The 22,439-nt window shown below is 45.7% G+C and overlaps 1 protein-coding gene across 1 annotated transcript in view; it reads right to left on the bottom strand.

The window, feature by feature from the left end:
* Positions 1 to 22,439, bottom strand: part of GPR157 (G protein-coupled receptor 157) — a 69,705-nt gene that overhangs the window by 6,404 nt on the left and 40,862 nt on the right. Inside the window, exons 3-5 of the mRNA XM_069241155.1 lie at positions 20,590 to 20,803; positions 19,470 to 19,664; positions 4,081 to 4,345 (exon numbers count right to left, since the gene is read on the bottom strand). Coding sequence (XP_069097256.1) covers positions 4,139 to 4,345; positions 19,470 to 19,664; positions 20,590 to 20,803 — 616 coding nt within the window. The 3' untranslated portion in view covers positions 4,081 to 4,138. The remainder of the gene's footprint in view (positions 1 to 4,080; positions 4,346 to 19,469; positions 19,665 to 20,589; positions 20,804 to 22,439) is intronic.

Genomic DNA, 22,439 nt, shown 5'->3' on the forward strand with positions numbered 1-22,439 from the left:
GTCTATTCTTGGTCTCAACTTTTGGCCTTGTTTTGGGACCAGGAATACAAGGACTACACCTTCTTGTTGCGCTCTGTCATGGCATCTTTCTCTATGACTTGTTTTTGTAGCAGTTCCTTCACATTTTGTTGTCTTAGTATGAGCTTTTGGAAGATCGTTTTCTTTGGTTTTATGGCTGGTGTTCTGTGTTCCAATTCCATACAATGTCCATATGGTATTATCTTTAGTACCCATTGGTCTGAGGTGATTTCTCTCCACTCCAGTAGAAACCTTCATAGTTTGGGACCTATTGGTTTTGCCAATGATTTTAATATGTTACTGTATATACATTACACATTTTAAACAAGTAAATCATTTGAATGTGTTAAGATTTGTAAACCCTCTTTACTTTAGTTCAATTTTATATAATAACTGATTTCACTAAGAGATCTCGGCTTTAAAAGGCTGAGTTATTGGGTTTTTAAATACTCGGAAGGTACATGTGAGCTTGGGTGCAGTAAGATGTCCAGGTGAGTTCTGTTAGTGGGAGGATGTCCATAATGGGGCACGACTGAGAGCTCCTGAGATGATGCTAACGGCAGTAGAGTCAGTACGTGTTCAGATTACATGCTCATCCAATGCCGGTCCTCTCTCCAGTGATAATAGAATGATGGTCAAATATGTACAATTTGCAATTACCAATGCTAATCGTTGTTGTTAATTAATATCAATCTGCTGAGAAGTACTCACAACGCGAGTAGGTCTGGGTTGTTTTATGCAGAAGCTTGCTGTATGATACGTCAGATGCCTTGCTCGGTCAGTTCTTGGCCACTGAATTGAAATGCTGGTCAAGCCGCATGCTGTGTAAAGCACAGGATTGTAGTTCACATGTTTTATGCCATGCCCTCATTACACAGGCCACGCTTCTTGGAGGGAATTTACTCCTCCCCCCACCACCATTGTCATCTCTCTTTAAGCACTGTGGTCAACCACAGGCTTTTGCCTACAGATAGTTAACAGTTGTCACAAAGGGGAGGCCTAAAAATTGTGAGATTGTAAAACTGTGCAGCCAAATCTAAAACTTGTGGATTGGAAAGAAGGAGCACCCACTTTGCTTCTCCGAGTGTCTCTGTGAGGACAGGAGCACATCTGCTGTTACGTGTCAGTGTGAGGGGGTGGGGGATAGTTATGCACTTTCGTGAGAGAAGGGCGAGGGCCTGACCTCCTCCGCTGTATCATCGAAGACCGTGATTGTAAGTGCCAGGAATCCTCGTGCTACGGTGCCCTTTAGAAGTGGAGCTGAAATAATGTTTTCCGTGGTGAAGCTGGTCCAAAAGCTACAAAAACAAACCAGTGGTGCACACCAAGCAAAACAATATCTCTACTTAAGAGATAGTCAAATATCTTGAAGAGACCAATTAAAATATCATAATAAATTCCCCTAGAATGCTTGTTTGGTCCTCTCTCTTCCTTAACTGAACTAAACATTCATAAATCTGACCAGAACATACTGTAAACAAATATACAACTAACCAAAAGAAGAATATGTCCATGCGAATATAAGTTTTGATACAAAAAGGAAAAATCTTCTTAAATACATAAACATATACATATATATACAAAACATGAAGAAAATAAATGGATAGCCGTCAGCCGACACGTGTTTCGTCCTGACTGGACTTCTTCAAGGCTTTGCTCACTTCTATGTCCGTTATATTCATATCACATCTACCATACTCTGTTTCAAAACCACAGTCAATCACATCTTTTCCTTCTTCATAATCAATTTAAATACTGGACATTGCTAGTTTCGTCTATTGGTGAGTCAACTATTCACCCCTCTTTCTATTCTTTTTGTTTACTCTCCAAGCCCGTCTGCTGATAAATCTCGGCAAAGAAACGTCGAGGGAAGTATGTGCCTCCTGTAAGTATTCTGTGGGCCCGAAAATCAATATGAGCCCTTCGCCGGCATTAATGCATGCCGCGTTTTTTCTTCAAAACGCGATCATATATAGCAATGACGGAGGGAATCGTGTGCCCTCTGTTAGTCCTCTGGCTGGCTGGTCCAAAAGCTGTGCAGGTGATCTGCCCAGGTACGAGGCGCATTCAAATATCCTCAGCTTCTTTGGGAGTCTAATGCAAAGGGAGAAAGACAGGCAAGAGACAGCAATGTGTAGCGTGGGAGAAGAGGGGCAGAATCACAAAGGAAGGGCGCAGGGAGGCAACACAGAGGGCATGGCAGAAGAAACACGGGCTACGGGGGTGGGGGGGGGGACACAGAGGGCGTGAGGGGAAGCAAACCAACGTGAATCATGGGAAGGAAATGTAAACTGGCAAGAGATCAGCAGGTAGGGAAGAAGCACACAGGTAAGAGAGTGCAACACGGAGTGTGGGGGGGAATGAGAAGCATGCTAGGGAGAGGTGGAAAACACATGCCTTCTCAGAGTGCCTAAATAAAAAGAAGAAAAAAGTATCTGAAAAATGACACTTGGAAGGACACGAGTAATAAATCCATGCTCCAGGGGAGGCACACACATAGAAAGAGGAAGGAAAGATTACATAAGCATAATCAAGAACAACCTTGCCTTGTCCCAACTAAGAGAAAATGCAGTTGGTTGTCTTAGTAATTTGGGAAAGGCTACCATTCCGAGAGAGAGATTTGAATTCGACGACGAAGCCGGATCTGGGTGAGCCAGGCAGCAGAGGCACTGTGACCACTATAACACAGCCCAGATACCCAACCCCTTAGATAGCGGATCCCCAACAGAGAGAAGAAAGTAATTAACTGTGATGCAGAGTAGTAGAAAGGGATAGGGATATAGCTTCTGCATACTCTGCGAACTTTTTGGCTTCACCGTCAGTAGATGTGTTATTTTGTCCTGCTAAGAACGCAGCACTGCATCTAACAAAACTGTCACGTTTAAGCACCAGTTTGTTGCATTTTAGTGCTACCTAGTGGTCTTTAGGATAACTGCAGTAGAAATGTGGAAGTTGCAGCATCACTCAACCTTGGCAGACACGGAAGACTGGCAATGCCAGTCCGTCTCACTTGTATGTAAAGATGAATGAGGCTGATTGGCATTTCCAATAGTTGTTTTTATTTAGTGTTCTAGATCACCAACATGCCATCTTCCATCACTACAGAGTGAGAGGGAAAATGGTATTCGTTTTAAAAAAAAAAAGGATGCCCAAACCCTCAAAGTTAATCAAACCGAATGCACAGTACTCCTCTGCTGCCGCCTCTGCCATCTTAAGTGTTCAGTAAACACTTGTCCAAAAAGTCCTGGGGCTGGGGTTCAAGGCATGCCAAAGTCCTGGGGCCTAAACTTGATGCAAATTTCACTACTTTTCTGTATCTGTCGACTGATTACCACTGAACACTTCAACCTATAACAGAGACCTTCCAACTGCCATGGAAAGTGGCTAATTTAGACAGACCCAACACTAATAGTCTGTGCTTTGCTTTATTTAGGCCAGATGGAAAGAAAACAATCTAATTTTGTGCTTACCGATCAATAAGCATACATTAGTTTGTCCATACCATAGCTTGTCAGGTGTCCACATGAATCTTCTAATGGCGTGTTGACATATAAAAATGTTTGTAGGGTGGTCTTGCTTTCTTTTCAGGTATGCATAAAGAATCTGACCCTGAGATGTTGCAATATAAGGGCAATCTCCAACTGGGCGGTCACAGTTAGTTGTGCATGTTGTACATTTTGTGAATGTGTGCATCGTGGAAGAACTCTCATGGATCACCCTAGGGTTTCATGGAGAGGAGAATCTCCAGATTTGGCGACCCAAACACCGGAGCGGAGGTGGCAGCCAAGAGAGAAACCTGTAGCAACAATGAAGGCTGTAGCCAAAATTGGGATAAGCCGCCAAGGCTGAATCCATCCCTCCACACCTTCGCATGCACTTGTTTGTAAAGGTCCTCATGGATGTGAAAATGCCATAAGACATACATTTTTAGAGCACAGGGTTCCCATAGGTGATTTGCTCAGCCTCATGCCCGCGACACACTTGACTCCTTGAAATCACGGAAGTTCAGAAGGGGCTAGTCTGAGGTCTCCCCATGTTTCTTTATAAGCTCTAATAACTTACATTTTAACAGGTTCAGGTCTTGCCTGGGCCAACACTGGACCCTCCATTGACTGTCAGCTCAACCTCTGCCAGGCTGCAGGTCTTCCAACAAGTCCTCCGGTTCCGCCATGCATGTGGGTGCCGGGTCGGGCGGGGAAGTTGCAACCCACCGTATGCAGGGTAATCGACGACAGCAGGCACAGGAGAACAGCCGCTGGCGCACCACTGCAGTGCACAGCACAAACATGATGCAGTTAGCACCACCTTGGAAGGTGTTCCCAACACCCTGCAAAAATAATTAATAAGACATTTATTGGTATAATGTCACGAGAAGCTGCAGTGACTGCTATTAAAAACAATCACAGTTATTGACTCCTTACATTGGTATAGTGACTGCTACAGATATTAAGCACCTCAGGGCAGATGAGAAGATGCTATAGAAGCTAGAAAAAAGGAGATAACACAACCCCAATGGCCCAATGTGCAAACTTTACAGGGCATACACCCCTGCAGGAGTTCCACAGCACGAATCCCGAAGCAGCCTTTCAACATGGAGCACATAAGGAAATTAAAATATTAATATATAGTTCATACGGTCCAGCAAAGCACACAAATCTGCAATCATCAGAGCCAAGTGGCAGCAGCCTGCAGGCATTGCATAGCAGACTCCTCCCGAGCAGAGACCCATAGATAAAGTGACACATACTCTTCCTATAAGCCCCTGGGCACGTTATTATGCTTCCACACACAGACACTGCATGCCACAAGCAGTGTAACCCCTAGAGCACTATTAGCCTTCATGATACTTTGGAAGGTTTGAGCCCTATTTCTTAAGCCATCAGCAGGCGTGGTGTGCCACACACTCCTGCATGCCAGTGATCCTTATAACTGCTGCCGCCGCCTCCAAGAGCTGCCTGGCCCACACACACCCAGAGGTTCCAAATCCTTACTTGCAGTGATACTAGCAGGCGTTGCTGTCCTGACACTCCTGTGAGGCCTAGAACCTTGGCTGCTGGTGTGCTCTCCTTTGGGCCATTAACTCCTTCCTGCTTGTATACACACGTGTGGGGCCATGAACTCTTAAAAAGGGCTCGGAGCCCCGTCCATGTTACATCAGTGTCTTTCATTGCTTCGTGGGCTTGCCTTTCAAAATCCGCTCGCTTTCATTAGTGGAAGGCACGCATACGTCATGCCTTTTACGGTGGTTAGCCCTCCTCGAGCGCAGCGACCAAGTACTAAAAACATGCGAGGCTCGCTGTTTCCAGTCAGGTTTGTGGACTACTTTTTATCTTTTTTTCGCAGCGCGATCTCGCTTGGCAGAAGTCCAGCGCTTTGCATGACATCAACCCTGTTACATAGTTGATTGCACTTTTGCCGGTTACGTACATAATTGCACTTTTGCAGGTAGGTTTCACTACGAGTGGACTGTAGCTGCGCGATCACGCTTTTTTTCATTTTTTTTTTTTCATCTTTCTACCTGCATGCCGCCTTCAACTGTCCGTACGAGTGAACTGTAGCAGCGCGATCGCGCTGTTTTTTTTCTCCATTTAATCCATTTCTCCATTTAATGTAGCAAGAAAAGTCTGGTTGGGAGTTTACAACTGCTAATAGCTATAACTCGGAGAAATGCGAGACCCTATTGCATTGCAAATGCTTGTTCGGAATTGTGTCTGGACAGCCACAGTGACTGAATCACATCCTCAGTGCAGGAACCAAACCGAGCTCGCAAACTCGTGTTCAGTTGTAATGACATAGTACCCTACACAGAGGCTGACGCCAGGGTAGTGCGTACTGTGCAACTGTCAATGATGGATGGGAGTGGTCCTTCCATGTCCATGTTCATTCCACACTATTTTTCCTTTCCTTCTTCTGAGGCACCCCAGTTGACAGCCTGATCATGAAGTGTGCAAGACTGACAGCCCCTGGGTTGTCACAAGCGTCGCCTCATTGCACACAATGGTGAACCCCATGTTTCTGCACCACTTCTTGGGCCAAGCACCAAAGCTGCAAGGCAACTGACAACGGCATGTCTTCCAGCAGATGGATAATATCAAACTTTTTTTGTGGCACAAGGATAGAGCCCTCCCACTGCACGAAGTGAAGGGACAGTTGAACATCAGGGCCTGTATTACTGAAATGTCATGTGGTACAATGGGTGTTTGCATTTGTATTTTTTGTGCTCCAGGGCAACACTTATTAAATGGGTGTATATTTTGTACTGGTGCGATGTCAATAAGCAAGAGCCCTATGAAACGAGGGATCATCTGCCCCTGTATTGTATTACAAAAGCTTGTGCAGTGGCAAACAAGCTGTGGTGAGCTGCACTGATCGGGCGTTCCTTCCAGTGTGGGGTTTCTTAGGGATCACAATGACTGTTTGCAGGTTAAAAGCCCTGCTTTAAGGTTACTTATGAGAAAGTAGAACGTGCTCGAGGGCCATGTATAGAGCTCTTCATGGTTGGGTGATTGGCTGTGGATCCAAAGGTGGGGGGGGGGGGTTGAGGAGGAGGCCATGGGCAGAGGATCCGGGGGGGGCTGGCAGAGGATCTAAGGGGAGGGCGGCAGAGGATCCAATGGGGCTGCTTAAAGGAATTTAAGGATCAGCTAGGGCTCCTTGGGGTTATATAATGGTCTCTTAGTGGTGGTTAAGGGTCTCTGGGGCCCAGCAGGGTATGTCCATGGACACCCTGCTGAGGACAAGTTCTCGATGGAAAGGTAGGTGCCAAGAAAAGGGGTTTGATGGACTCGGAGTCCCTGCAGTGGGAGACTGAGCATCAACACAGTAATCATCAGGACAATGATTTAATAGTGACCAAGGATGTGGAAAGCTGAACGCAGTCTGAGGGTTTATGATGTTTGAAAGTGGTCCCTGAGGACTATGCAGAAGTGGGCTGCGGAATAGCCTATTGTTAGCTGCAGTCTACCAGGAGATTGCTTACAACTGTCTGCGGTACTTTATGGATTGAATGAGCGTTTAAATGGACCGGATGGCCGGGTGTCGTCAAGATGGTGGCCGACACAGACATGTTTTTGTGTGGTCAGGTCCAGGCCTGAACATCATCCTTGACCATCGTGTGGAGTCCGACCTGGGGGCACCCACTGCTGTGCGGGTGACACCACAACACCCTCTCCCCCTCCAAGCAGAGGCGGCCAATGCTCATTTCCCTGCGATTGCCAATGTCACCAGCAGTAGAGAAGGCCAGGACATGAGGTGGCCGCCGGCTGCAAAGTTTCTGCAGGACCGCACCGTGCTCGAAGACGGAGGTGAGCGGGGTGCCGTCTCCAACAGTGGACTGTCTGGTGTTTATAGCTGCCATGGTCTGAAGAGGGCTGCGAGGAGAGAAGTGGGGGCCCGCAGTTCCATTGGCTGATGCATGCCCTGCATCATACAGAGTGGCAAATGTGGGTCCTGGGGCGGGCCTTCAGCCGCATGGCTCCTGCGGGCCATTCTCTATCAGAAGGCGGCCAGTGTGGGCCCCCACCCATAATGGACTGATAGGGGCCTAGAAGACATAGGGGGCCTCCTGGGTGCATCCTAACAAGTTCTTCAACGACAGTCATTTCCTGTGGAACCACCACCCCCTCCACTGCTGAAGTAATACCTGCATTGACCCATGGAGCTGATGAGGGGCCAGTAGTACTCCCCTTGGGTCACACACAGCAGCCATGTGGCTAACGCCCACCGTTCTGGTGGTGAGCTGCGATGCCTGGGTCACGACCCTTGTGTGAGTGCGGTTGTGTGAGGAGGAGGGGGCAGGTCAGAGCACTGACGCACCAGATAGCCCTTCCTAAGGCAACCACCCATGTCCGGTGTCACTGTGGACATGATGGTAAAACCTAAAAGAACCCTGCCTCGGGCGGTGGGCGGGCCTGGGGTCCAGCTGCTCGTCTTGATAGTGGCAGTTGTACTCTGGATCATCTTGAGGCCACTCTACATGGTCACTCTGCCCAGTTTGAAAAAATATTGCAAGCATTTCTAGACACTAAAATCACGCTGGATCCAAGATCGACACAGGCTTCTTGGATGTGACAGTGCTCTGTGTGGACCATAAAAAGTTGGTGGATCACATGGATGATGCTGAATCCTGACCAAGGTGCGGACCAGACTGCAGGAAATTCAAGCCCAAATGAAAGACATGAGGACTGAGGTGACTTTCCTACACTGTCGGGTGGAAGGTTGCTTGAGGCACAACAATGTCTGCTTCTTGGGCTTCCTGGAACGACTGGAAAGCCCAAGCATGGAGGTTTTCCTCGAACACTGGTTGAGGTCTCCTGGGCTTGAGGGCAAGGTGCTAAAATTCTTCTCTGTGGAACGTGCGCATCATCTGTTGGGGCGGTCGCCTCAGCCTGGAGCTAGACCGAGGCCTGTAATAGCTGTTTATTCTTTTTGTATTTCTCATGTTACTGTTTATTTGTTGAATGGTTATGGCTGGCTGCTCAGTGGAGTCCCGGCTGCAGGAACTGCATATGTTCTTCTCTTTTCAAAGCTGCTGCACAGCTGGAGTCTTTTAAATATATTGCTGTGGCATGGCTCGATTCTGCACCGGTCGCACACATGTACGCTGGGTGCGCAGGGGAAGCCCCATATTAGAGCTGGGAAGGGGGGCTAGCTTTGCGGGCTGCAATCTCTTACTACTTAACGCTATAGCTCATGGGCACAAACGCACGCACCTCCACCCCACACTATACAATGATGATGTGTGGGGCATGGCCACTCCTAGAAAGCAGAACTGGATGCATGCTTCCCTTAAGCATAGAGGCATGCACGTCACTTGCCTGCAAGAGATGCACTGGAAGCAGACAGAGTTGCTTAAGGTGAATGCGAAGTGGAAGGGACAAGTGTACGGTAGAACGCCATTGGCGTATGCACATGGGGTGTTCATCGGGACCGCCCTGGAGGTCCCATTTGTGGCAGGAACACATACAGGACTGATGTGGAGGGCAGGTATGTAATTGTGGAGGGCCAAATTGATGGGATGTTACTCATGCTGGTGGGCATTTACACCCCCAACACTATTCACCCTGCTTTTTTAGACCTTCTCACCCCAGCGCTCTTCCATGACCCACACATTCCAAGCGTATGGGTCGGCGATATTAACAGTGATATGGATGTCATCTGAGACCGCTCTACCCCTCCCCTAAACTGTGCCCTACATATCTGGGTGTCACAATGCTTTTGGGACTGGATGGCTCATAGGCAAGAGTACAATATGTGTCGGTTGTGCCAACCGGTCGCTAGCGAGTTCTCATTTTATTCCCCGGTTCATGATTGCCACACCAGGCTTGATCTTTTTCACTGTAGTAAACCGCTGGGCATGCAGCGGACTAGGGTGGCGTACTTGGCACATACCCTTTCTGCCCACGTTATGTAGGGGGAGGGCGTGACCTTTTATACCGACCTGGCAGCTACATACTGAGTCATTGCTGGACCCTTTGTTTAGGGAGGCCATATCCACACATATTGTCAGTACTATGAACTTAACAGGGACATCACCCACCAGAGTGCGATGCCCACAAGGTAGTCATGTGGGGTACTATATTGCCACTACATGGGGAGTCCATAGAACCCATAGCAGGGAACTACTGGACCTGGAACGCAAGCAGATACAACTTGAAACAGAGGTGTCCCTGTGGATCGCCATGTAAGAACAGCACCAGCAGCTGCACAGGACGCATAGGGCTCCATGACTACAGGTGTGACTTTTCCCTTCTTCATACACGATTGTTCGGGTTCGCTTTTGGCAGGGTTAGTTAAAGAGAATCAGACATGCCCACCCATGGGGGCCATTAAGCTGGAGGATGGCACTGTGGTCAATACGTAGGCGGCCATTAATGCCCCTTTTGCAGAGTATTATCACTTCCTCTATGTGGCTAGATAGTTACCCACTATCCAGACCTAGGGATTCCTGCAGGGGCTTCTGTTACCCTGATTGACGCCGCTTCAACGAGCGGAACGTATGATGCCCTTCAATTTAAGGAGATATGTGCAGCAATCACCTAAATTGCCCTGAGTAAAACACATAGGACGGATGGCCTCCCAATCTAATATTATGTCACTTTCAGCATGCACCTTTCCCAGAAGCTATTAGAAGTGCTTAATGAGGCCAGGATGAGTGTCAGTTTCAGGACTCACTTCGAGTCTTAGTGGATTTACCCAACCGGGCTAGGACCCCCTTGAGTTCAGCTACTATCACCCGCTCTCCCTTTTAAACTTAGGCTATAAGATATTGGGAAAGGTCCTGGCCAACAGGCTGCTCCCCATTGTCAGCACCCTCGTGCAGAGGATCAATCTGGGTTTATTCCTGGGGGGAATACCTGTCTCAACATACTCCACCTGCTTCGCCAGATGAAGACACGCAGGAGAGAGAATTGGGATCAGGTGGCGGTGTTGACTGATACAGAAAAGGTGTTCAACACCCTGGGGCAGGACTTCCTACTGGTGAAACTGGGGGACATGGGCGTCGGGCCGGTTTATATCAGTTGGATCCGCATCCTTTCTAAGAACCCAATGGCAAGAGTCGAGATGGGTCAACTGATCTCTGCCAGTTTTGACATAAAGAGGGGTACCTGGCAGGGCTGTCTCCGCTGGTTTTTGCATGTGTCATGGAGTCTGTAGCCTCTGTCAGCATATGCAGCAGTGGGGACTACTGGCGCCTGATGAATATCATATTGTCTTGTTATACACAGACAATGCTCCCATCTGTGCAAAGCCACTGCCTCACTTCCAGCCCAGATGGAAATCCTGGCAGAATCCAGAACTGTGTTGGGCCTGAGGGTGAATTGGGCAAAGTCATGCCTATTCCCTCTGTCTCGGAGCCTAATAAAAGGGCACAGCTGAGGTTTCCGCTTGAATGGTACCATGACACCTTTAAATACCTGGGTGTCCAGATATACCACTCTGACAGAGATCTTGTGGACAGGCCCTGGGCTTGATCTGTAAGTTGCTCCCCTTATGGCTGTCCTTGCCATTGTTCACCCCGGGGCTGGGTGGTGATCTCCAAGACGCTTCTCCTACCTTGGTTCCTGTACTTCTTTGCTGCCCGACACTCTTGCTTCCTAGGCGCTTCTTTGGGGACCTTCATTGTCTCCTGTTGGAGCTGATATTGGGCTTGGCCAAGAGGTGGGTGGCACTTTCTATACTCCTGCTGCAAATGATAGTGTAACCCATTATTCCCCAAGAACTGGGTAATCTAGATTATAACACACAATGTTTTTGTAGGAATCATTTGAACATCAATACATCAAAAATGAATATAGACACTTAATGAAAATGATCAACCATAAATCAATTCCATGTCAGAGCAGTCCGATTAATTCAAACAAAACTGGTGATTTTTCCCTTCACTATGCCTGGACGCGACAAAATAATATTGTCTTGCTATTTAAACAATGCAGTAGTGAACAACATTTGGAATTGATTTCTGCTTGACTCATTGTCCTGAGGATGGTCTCAGGGACGGATTGCGCTGTGTGAGACCATAACATCAACCATAAACCCCCCAGGACTGAATGAATCGCATGTACTGCTTGAGTTCATTGAGAGTGATTTCAACTGTCTTATTGGCATCATAGAGGACTGTCAAAAAATCTCTTCTTTTGGGAGGGTCAGGATGGTTGACTTCATTGCAGGATCTCCTAGATGTAGAGGAAGGTGGACCATAGTGGTTACCAGTACTTGTGCATATAAACGATATTTGTAAACTGGTATTATTTTTGTTGCACTGTTAATTGAAGAAGATTTATGAATATATAAAACATGATTTTTTCTAAAAAATAAATAAACAGTGTGTGTTGATTTATTCAGACATGGAATTGATTCATGGTTAATTATATCATTAAGTGCCCATTTTCATTTTTGATGTACTGATGTTCAAATGATTCCACCAAGAACATTTTGTGTGTTATAACTTTCTATACTCCAGCGTATGCGACTTGAAGACTGTCTCAGTGCCCTCAATTATGAGTCGTATTATGTGGCAGAGAAGCTACAGTGGCTGATGTGCTGGCTGGGTACAGACAATTTCCCTGTGAGGACGGCGATCCGCAGGCTTCTTGGGTGGGGGGGGACTCGCATATATATGTGGCTGTCGGACCTCAAAGCCCGCCTGCCACATGAGACTCATCACATGAAGGTAGCACGGCATTGCGAGCACACATACATACATGGCAAGGGCCTCCAGGAGAGGCTGTGATGTAAGGGCCTGAGCTGCCGACTTCAGAGCTGGTGGATCCAGGTTCAAGTCTCCGCGTCAGCTCAACATTTTGTGACTCTGGGCAAATCACTTAATCACTCCGTGCCTACAATTTAGCACCTTGATGCACTTTCCAAATCTTGGATTTATTTTTAAATCCATATCACTCGTTGATGCCCTGGAAAGAGGTGGCAATTGACCAACTGGGGCACGTATTCCTGGAGCGTGTACACATGTCCTTTCAGGAGATTGTGGCACGTAATTTTTTGGATGAGGTTCATGCGATGTAGGGGTTAATGTGATATGGGGGCTAGGGAGGGTAGAGCCTCCCCAATCACTGGCAGTGCATGCCACCCTGTTTCACGCTGTAAATTATTATGACCATGTATATTGCACTGCCTTTGTGCCTTTGTAGGGCAGATGGCAGGGCTAACAACAGATGGATGACGGATCTTCAGACACTGCTCACGGACAGTTTCTGATCCCATGCGCTCTAGCATATCGAGGAGGTTTCACTTCCGCTTCACACAATTTAACTATTTACATCTGGCCTACCTCACGCAGCAGCATGTCAAGCGCATGTTTCCCACGGCATCCGTATAGTGTCCCAGATGTAGGATGCCTGAGGGGGGTTTCTACCATAGGGTCTGAGAGGTCCAGTGGTGCAGAGGGCCTGGGGGGAGGTCACGACAATAACTGCCGCAGTGGTGAAACATTTGCTCCTGCACCCACCCGAATCATGCCTCCTTGGGCTTCTACTCAAGGCTAATGGTGATACGTACTTGTATAGGTTTACTGCCCTTGCTTTTATACTCTTTATGCAGCAGATCGCGCTGCCCTGGAAGGTGCATGCAAGCCCCGACATACACTGCTAAATCTCCACATTGCTGCAGTGGGCAAAGGCTGTGCTAGATGTCCTTGCAGTGGCACGCACACATGGGTTGGGTGGGAGGGGGAACTGCTGGGTTTTGGAGCCGAGATGCCTACATTAGAAATCGGATGCAAAAAATGACATACGTCCAGCCTGAGCGCTACCCTAGTTTCGTGGATCCCACGCTGCAGAGCACATGATGGGTTCATTTGGAGTGAGGGAGGTAGGTTTATGTCCCTTAGTAGACCCCACATCTAGTTTAGGTCTCACGCTCTCATTTCCGGGTCCCTCTGTGCTTGTGGGGGGTCTGATGGGGGTTCTGGTAGGCACCCCAGGATTAGTACTCCTGCTCGGGCACACACTCACACTGGCCTGTAAGAATCTCTGCTGTAGTCCCAGGATGTTTCATCGGCGCCAGTGGGTGGGTGTGTCTGGGTGCCCCTCCTGGATGGGTTCTTCTGCTAAAAGCCCCCCCCCCCCCCACCATCCAGGTCCTATTGTCACATTTCGTTAGCTTCAACTACACCGGTGCAGGCACGGCCAGACTGGGAACCCAAAGCAGCCCTGGCAATTTTGTTAGAGCAGCCCTCTGGGACGAGGTGGGGTGACAAAGCATTGCTGCTTTTGTTCTTTTGTTACTGGGGACCAATATTGCAGCACTGCTGCAAAACCGGCCCCCAGTAACAAATACAGCCCCCACTGCTGAAATACCAGGCCCCACCCTTCCATCCCACAGGAAAACACCCGATGTCTGCTACGGCAGTCGGGCCCTTGGTGCGGGTGCCTTCTTCTCTACGACAGTTGACCGCACCCCACAACAGGGAGTGGCGTGTCCAGCCCACTGGGACTACACGGTTTATGTCTGTCATTCGACCAGCAGCCGTGTGCGAATGACTCACTTCAAGTATGGCTGCTCTGGTTATTGTCTCTTTTTTCTGTGATTAAAACCAATGAAGATGTATAACAAAATAGGACCAGATGGGCATTGAGAGAACTGTAGCTTACTGAGCCAGCAACGGTCCCCAGGGAGCGAGCATATGATATCTGAAGGCAAGCCAAGGGAACCCTTAAGAGGTGGTTGAGGGTAACTGAGTGCAGGCTGACAGCAAACAAATCTAGTGGGGCAGGTAGCCTACAAGGTGGCTCCCAGAGATGGCAAAGGATCCAGCAACTGGCCTCTGCCCCATCCTGGGAGTAGATTCGTGCCTCCAGAAACACACCTGCTGGTGGAAGTAATACTATTGGGGCATGAAGACCTCCTACTTCTTCTAAACTTCGATCGCACACTGCAAGAGGGAGAGCGGACCAGAGCAGATCCCCATCCTCTTCCACCAGTCTTCATACACCTTTTAGGCCAGATGGCCCCTAAAGTACGCCTTCCCTCTAGGACTGGCTTATGCTGTCCCTGCTGTACCTACTCTGTCCATCAAGTGGCCACTGGCCAGGCTGCAGCCTTTTCTATTTAAACGCTCACACTCCTATGGCTGTTCTGCATTAGAGGGAAAGCACGCGCTGCCTCTGCTTGACCTCTACCTGCACTTCTTGCCTGGGACCTTTTAGCGCTTCCGATGGAGACATTAAGTGCTGCTGCTGAATGTGTTGTAACACTTAGGGGGTTATTCTAACTTTGGAGGAGTGTTAATCCATCCCAAAAGTGACGGTAAAGTGACGGATATACCACCAGCCGTATTACGAGTTCCATAGGATATAATGGACTCGTAATACGGCTGGTGGTAAATCCGTCACTTTTCCGTCACTTTTGGGACGGATTAACACCTCCTCCAAAGTTAGAATAACCCCCTTAATCTCTGAATGTGTACATACCATACCTATATCATGATTATTCAACCATCTTTAATTTGATCCCAAATATCCCTTTTAACGTATCATTTTCAGCAATATTCGGCAGGTTACTTCATAGGGGTTATCAATTTGTTTTAAATCAAGGAGAGCTTACCCTCAACAAAGTTTGAAGAACATAGGGCTAGACTCACATGAACTGTATTCAAGTGTGTCCCCAGTAGGCAATGAACCCCAACTTCATCCACGTCAGGTGCATTTTAATGGAAGGTCCCGGCTGTTCGTATGGCAATTTGGGAGTTAAGGGGTGGATTGTGGTGAAAGCAAACACATGTGACATAATAGAGTAGGGAGCTTTTATGAATTTCAATATAGTGAAATGTAGTTTCTTGTTCAACACAAAATGCAAAGTGAACCAAAGTAGAAGGACAGAGCGATTTGCCCAGGAGCACTCATTTTGACCAACTTGGAAAGCTAAGATTCAAACCCGAATATTTTAGTTTCCAAGGATGAATAAAAACCTAGCTACAACCTAATACATACCCATCCAGGACATACTAATGTGTAGTCATAGCTTCGACGGACAAGGAACCAGTTCTGAATTTTTTGGAAAGCTGCAAAGGCTGAATTTAGTGGCACGCGTTTCCTAGTGATTTTCAAGTTCTGCAAGATACACTATCTCCAGACGTCTCTGTAGTTACAATAACTTGTTTCATATATTATTTGGCAACGCAGTGGGACTGCTTTGCAACAATGTAACAGATTTCGACCCAGCGTTTTCTTCTTAGGCTATTATTTAACATACTGGGCCTTGGTTATTTCATGTGCCAATAATTGTGCAAAATGTGTGTCTGGGTGAGGCAAATCCCATTCAGCAACTTGTTTTCTCCAGCATTCTTTGGACTCATTACTCCATTGACAAAGTAACAGCTGTTATTCGGAAAAGTGGAATTCTGGGACAAAAATCAGATAAGTCATGTGACTCAATGTTTGTAAGAATCATTCGGACATTTTTATTTGAAGTTTAAAAAAAAGTTGTGGCGCTCTAAAGACGCACCAGATGATCATGGCATGCTAACTCGTGAAAAGAGCTATTTATCCAAGAAGGAATATACAGACAGATCAACAAAGCCCTTTTTAGGTTGAAGCCTAGCTGTCTGGTTTCTTAAAGACATCTTGGGGGCATACAGAAAGTTGACCTAGGAACACATTCTGCTCTTGCATGCCAGTGGCTTTGTAACTTACATTTTAATGCGTTCCATTTGCTGCCTTTATTTGTTTTCAGCTGGCCAGCTCGAGTTCGTACCTTCCCTTGCCAAAACCTTATTTACAGTATCCTTCCAAGGGCTCTCTTTCTGTAACATGACTGTATTTTTTGTTTTTATTTCATCACATTTGCTGTGCATTTAAAGACCGAGGTCAAATGTCAGGCACTGTCTTCGGAGGACATTGGTTTACTTTTCTTGCTCAGACTTCAAAGTCAGAGGAATTATGCAACAATCTTGCTGGATACTGGGGGTAGCAAAGCTTTTTTTTTGTAGCACAGGACAATATTTAAATGAGCAGTTTAAGTATTTCAGAATATATCAATTTAACTAACACAAAGCACTTTTTGTTATTTCTGAAGTGTGTTGGAAACAAACACTTTAATATGATCGGAAAAAATCATTACACTAGTGTTTTATTAGTGAAACCATGTCTGTGTAAATGTAATGCCCATTTCAATTGAACATGTGTTGTCTGTAATAGGCAGTTTGGTACCACACCATGGATATTCCACTCTACATCACTCCTATCTACTTTGCACCACTCCACAGTGCACCACTTCACTTTACACCACTGCACTGATCACTCTATGCCACTTCATGATATGGCTCTCTACTCTACCCTGTATTACTACTCTGTGCCAAAGCACTCTTTACACCAATACACTCTGCAACATTACATTCTTCACCATTGCACTCTACATTCTAGGCCACACTATTCTACTCTGCACAACTCCACTCTAAGCTACTGTACTCTATGCCAATGCATTTTACTCTGTAGCACTCCACTCTATGCCCCTGCACTCTATGTCAATCCACTGTACACCACTCTAATCTACTGTGAACCACTGCACTCCATGTCACTGAACTCTACACCTCTTGACACTGTGCCATTACACTCTATTACAGTATACACAACTGCACCACTCTACGTCACTTTAGTCTACTCAATCTACACTACTTCACTCTATGTCACTGCACTATACACCACTCTCTTAACCACTGCACTTTTTGTGCAAATGCGCTCTGTATAACTGCATTCTATGCCACTGCTCTCTACTCTGCATCACTGTACTCTACACAATTGCTCTCTATGCCACTTTACTCCACACTACACCACTGCACTCTGACACTCTACTCTGCAACACTGTACTCTTCGTCACTGAACTCTGCTCTGCACTACTCCACTCTACGCCACTGCACTCCACTATACTCTCCTCTGCACTACTCACTCCATAAAACTCTACTCTGCACTCCACACCCCACTGCACTCTTTGACAATCCACTATACATAGTGCCACTGAAGTCTGAAGCACTCAACTCTATGCCACTCCACTCTGCACCATTGCACACTATGCAAATCCAATACACAACACTCTCTGCCACTACACTCTACAACACTCTTTGACCTTCCACTCTATGACACTCTATACGACTCTCTTCTACAACGCTAACTTTTAGCCATTCTGAACAGCAGCCACCGTGGAGAGGGTCAAAACACTTTGGCAAAGCCAATAGCTCTTGCAGAGGTGAGACGTATTGGTTTTGCAAATGCTTGTTAAGTCTGGCTTGTTAGAAAAGCTGTCAGCAAAACCTATTGTTACCAATGCTTTAAAATCTACATAGAGCGAGAGTCAGATTCACCCACAGGAATATTACTCTTTCACTTTCTGCTATGTGGTTGTTTAGTGCATTCTGCCTCCTATGGAATACTTGCATTACTGTGCATGCAGGACTAATTACATATTAAAAGTAAATTGAACCACCACACATCAAGTTCCTTGTCTCATAGATGCATTCCATACAGATTTGTTTTCCACTGAAGCAGACTTTTCTTTAATATTGCAGTCAGAACTCAAAATGCAAGTTACAATCGTATGCTTGCCAAAGCTTACTCTTTGATATTTCAGGTCGGCTAGAGCAGAGAGAGAGAGAATGTGAATGGTACTGCATTAATGTTGTGCCGTGAGTGTTCAACACATAATATTAAGTGAGCCCAGGCCTCCAAACGCACTTACAAAATGGCCCCAGTAACATTAATTGAAACCCTGCAGTCCAGCACCACTTAAGTGAAATCTATGAAGTTGATGGCCTTCCAGAAATTCAGAAAGATGTTCTTCTTGGCATACTACAGGACTGTCATTGACTAATACCACGATGTACTGTTCCCAATGCGAGCAAGGATACTGCAGCACACCATTTCCTATTTGTCCTGTAGGGACTCTATACACAAGTGTGTACAGAGAGGTCCAGCCTGTTACACGGGGCAAAAGACACCATATACAGGCTTTCTGGTCCCAGGGACAATTACAATCAGGGTATCAGACTGAGCAGGGAAGGTTCACATGGGATAATACAAGCAAGAAGCACAGGCCATCCCAACTGGGTGGCATTGTAATATAGAACCATTACTGGGGTTAATTCAGATCTAAGATAGATGCACGTGGTGCAGTGGGTCCATCCCACTCCGGGCCCCTTTGTACCTGGTGCACCAAAGATACACGTCATACCCCTGTATATTAGGGAAATCGAGAAGGGCATGTAGGTACAGGAAACTGGAAAAATAAATGATGTCTCCTACGTGAAACTGGGGGAAAGGCAGTGCAATGTGCAGCACAATGCAGCTTAGGGAGGCAGTCTGGCTGTGCAGTTCTCGCAAACTGCACGTGTTTGGCTCCTGAGCTCAGAGAAATTGTCCACAAAAAGGCTGCTTGCACAATCTTTTCCAAGCTGCTCATCTCAGTTTGACAGTGTGGCTGGTGGAATGGTGAATGTCACTAGGAATTGCTCTCAAACTAAAACTACAAACTATCCAGTGAAATCTGTTTTCCTGTTTCACACCTGCGTTTGACGACCTGCATTCCATGGTCCATTGTTGCTAAGAATGTAGACATGAATTTTGAAAAGGAAAAGCAGGTTTACACAAATAGTTAAGGAGAAAATGGGACTTCATAACACATGTATAGATTACAAGTACTGAATGAATTGATCATCTGTCCAGTGCATGCTGGTAAAGAGGGTTAAAATCAAAAGGACCACTCATTGGCAAAGCTCCAGCTTCCTGGATGAAGGTAGACTTTTTGACATGAGTGGAAGTCAGCAGAGTGTATACTGTAGAGCAGAACTGAACTACGATACAATTCTCACAGATGACACCACTTTGTGTATCACTAAAATAAGTATTATTCAGAATAATAAATAAATAATAAACACATCTCAATGAGGTTGCCTACCATCCCCTCCTACACAGTGCCTCAAGACCAAGACTCAAGTAGGAACCTACGTGCAAGACGACCAACAACGAGAAGTTCACTGCAGGGGAGTTGCAGAGAGTCAGGATGAATCGCACGGTGCTCCAGATGCGCAGGACAATGAAGATGAGAGGGATGAAAATTAGCTTCTTGTCCGCGATGGCAGTTCTAGGAGGGCAGGCAGGTGCTGAGGCCAGGATGGGGCGGTATTCTGAAAGAGCATCATGCTGAAACAAAATGAGATCTGTATTAACAAGGAATGAAGGGCAAAGGACATCAGCCAATCTACCAGTGATGGAAAGCCCAGCAACCAAGCAGAGAGAAGCTAAGAATTAACAATAAATGAGGTAAATAAACTGCTCACCATACAAACAGTGAATTGCATAGAGCATCCACCAAATATGAGGTTCCATAGATTGCCTTCTAACCCAACATGAACGCAGATTACTCACTAATCAAACAGTAAGGACCACACAGCACCTATCAACCAACCATTGAAGAACTTAGGAGCTCTCCAACTCACCAACCGGGAGTGCAGATTGCCCCTGCACCAATAATTGAAAAGCAAGAACCATTAACTCACCAACTAATGGATGAGAAGCATAAAGCACCGATAAACAAACCAGCAAAGAGTATATAACATAACCATTAAATACAAAATGGCCATCAGTGTGCCTACCAAAAAAAGGAGATGAAGCATCAAGAAACAAACGAATGTGAAGAATCAATGCCCCTACCTATGAGCTAGTGGAAAGACCATGAATCACCCATAAAACAACATGTGAAACACAAATAAGTGCTCACAGAACAAGGAGTGTGTGTGGATCACCAAACAATTAACAAATAAGAAACAGTAAATGCCCGCCATAGAACCAGTACATTGCATAACATGCCAACCAAGCAAACAGAGAGAACATATTTTTCTTGTACATCATATCAAGTATGCATTCTTAGTATTTCGCTGTTGGTTACTACATTTCTTATTTAAGAGAATAGGAAGGATGGGGAAGGCTCAAACGACATATCCAGGGTCCCCCACCCCCAACACTTAAAAACATATTTCAGGTTAGCCTAAGAATACAGGATTACATTGAGGTAGACACCACTGATGTGAGCAATGCTTTCTATCCCACCACCCTTAGTGTCACCTACCGCTCGGTTGATGTGCTTCTTAATGAGGATGTAGAGGATGGGAAGGATGATGTAGGCCAAGATCTCCCACACTTTCCCAGCCAGGAGCATCCATAGGATGCGGTCTTTTGCCTCTATGCTGATCCAACACCAGCCTACCGACACGTATGAAGCATCATATCCAATCTTGTTGAGGGACACCGCAACCACAGTAATAAGTAACGGGAGGCCCCAGCTGCAGAAGAAAGAGAACGAACAGTCAAAACACCCTTCCTAACTTATCAGAAGACTGGGAAGATAATCTTCTTTAATGAGGACTATTAACACCAAAGTTTTCTCACAAATTAAAAATGAAAACATAAGCTGTTCCTAGAGAGGTCGAAGGGGACAATCTCAATGTACAGTCACTTTGCTAAGCCTATTAAAACGTCAGTACCATTAAGGACTTTGAACATGTATGGGTCATTACAACCCACACTGAACAGAATCCTCCTCTGTGGCAATGGGTGGCAAAAAGGTTTGCTCTATTATTCTGTGACTTTTATTGCTCGATAACATTCTTCGATGCAAAATTTTGTTTAATAGTTTCTAAAGAAAAGTTATAAATAAATATACGCATTAAATATAATTTAATTGCATCGCTTTCATTGCCCTGCAATTTTTTGAATGTTCATAAACATTTGTAACTGTTCAAAAATTCTAGCATCCTTTCCTAGTCGACGTCAAGGGGAGTTATATTTACTCCTGTCAATGGCAGAAGTAAATGCCTTTTAGGGGTTGTCCATCACACCCCCTAAAATTGATAAAGGTGATGAGGAAGGGTATTACCAAAAGGGAAAAATGTTTTGCCATGGAGAAAAGCAAGACAATTAAATAGATAGGATCTGCACTTGCAATGCCGCTGACAGTTTGTCCATACAAAAATGTTAATTATCTTATAAGAAATTATAACTCGCAAAAGAATTCTACGAGTACATCTGGAAACCTGAAGCTATTGCCGGTTTCCAGGTTCACTTTTGGAAAGTTTGTGAATTCCTAAAAAGTTATAACTCCAGGTGATATCACAGATCGGCAGGTGCACGACTTTCTTTCAGAAATGGGTTCAGCACTCCCTTAGAAACTGAGAAACCCATTCCAATCTTATTCCTACTCGTACAAAGGGTAGAATAAAAAAAATATCCTTCCAATGTGGAAGTGTGTTTGTTGATTGGACAGTTATTCAGTAACTAACACTAGGACAAATAGACTCTTTGCTTAAAAATAAAGAAATAAAATCACATTTGCTTCAGTTTTACCAACCAGGCAGCCATGTTCACCAAAGAGACAAAGTCAATGTAGTGCTTGCTTTTCAGTCAAAGGCATGGAAGAGTTCATAAGAAACAGAAAATCCTATTTCACCCCGATTTGAATTTTCTTTATTTTAAGTAATGACATTTAGGCTTTTTGAGCCAGATATACTAACATCAGGAATAGTGATTTCCTATTTCGATGCTATTCGAATAGCAATTAGGAAATCTGTATTCATAATGTACAAAATTCTTTTGAGTTTCATTAGCAATTCCTAGAGGATCGCAGAGACCTAAATAATGCACATTAATGAGATAGGTTGCAATTTGTAACCCATTAGGAATCGCAGCCATCACAGGAACGGTGACCTACTGGAGTCAGCAGACCAGCTTGTCTGTGATTGCTTTTTGATAAGGCTTTTTTTTTACATTTTTTTTTTATTTTTTTAAATGCAGCCCATTTTCCTTAAAGGAAAACGAGATGCATTTAAAAAGAAAAAAAAAACAAGTTTACAATTAAATTTTTAGATCACGTCCTCCCAGACAGCTGTCTGCGTTTGCTAAAGACATCTTGGGAACCTTCAG

The sequence above is a fragment of the Pleurodeles waltl genome, chromosome 6 (assembly GCF_031143425.1).
Source record: "Pleurodeles waltl isolate 20211129_DDA chromosome 6, aPleWal1.hap1.20221129, whole genome shotgun sequence".
NCBI lineage: Eukaryota > Metazoa > Chordata > Amphibia > Caudata > Salamandridae > Pleurodeles > Pleurodeles waltl.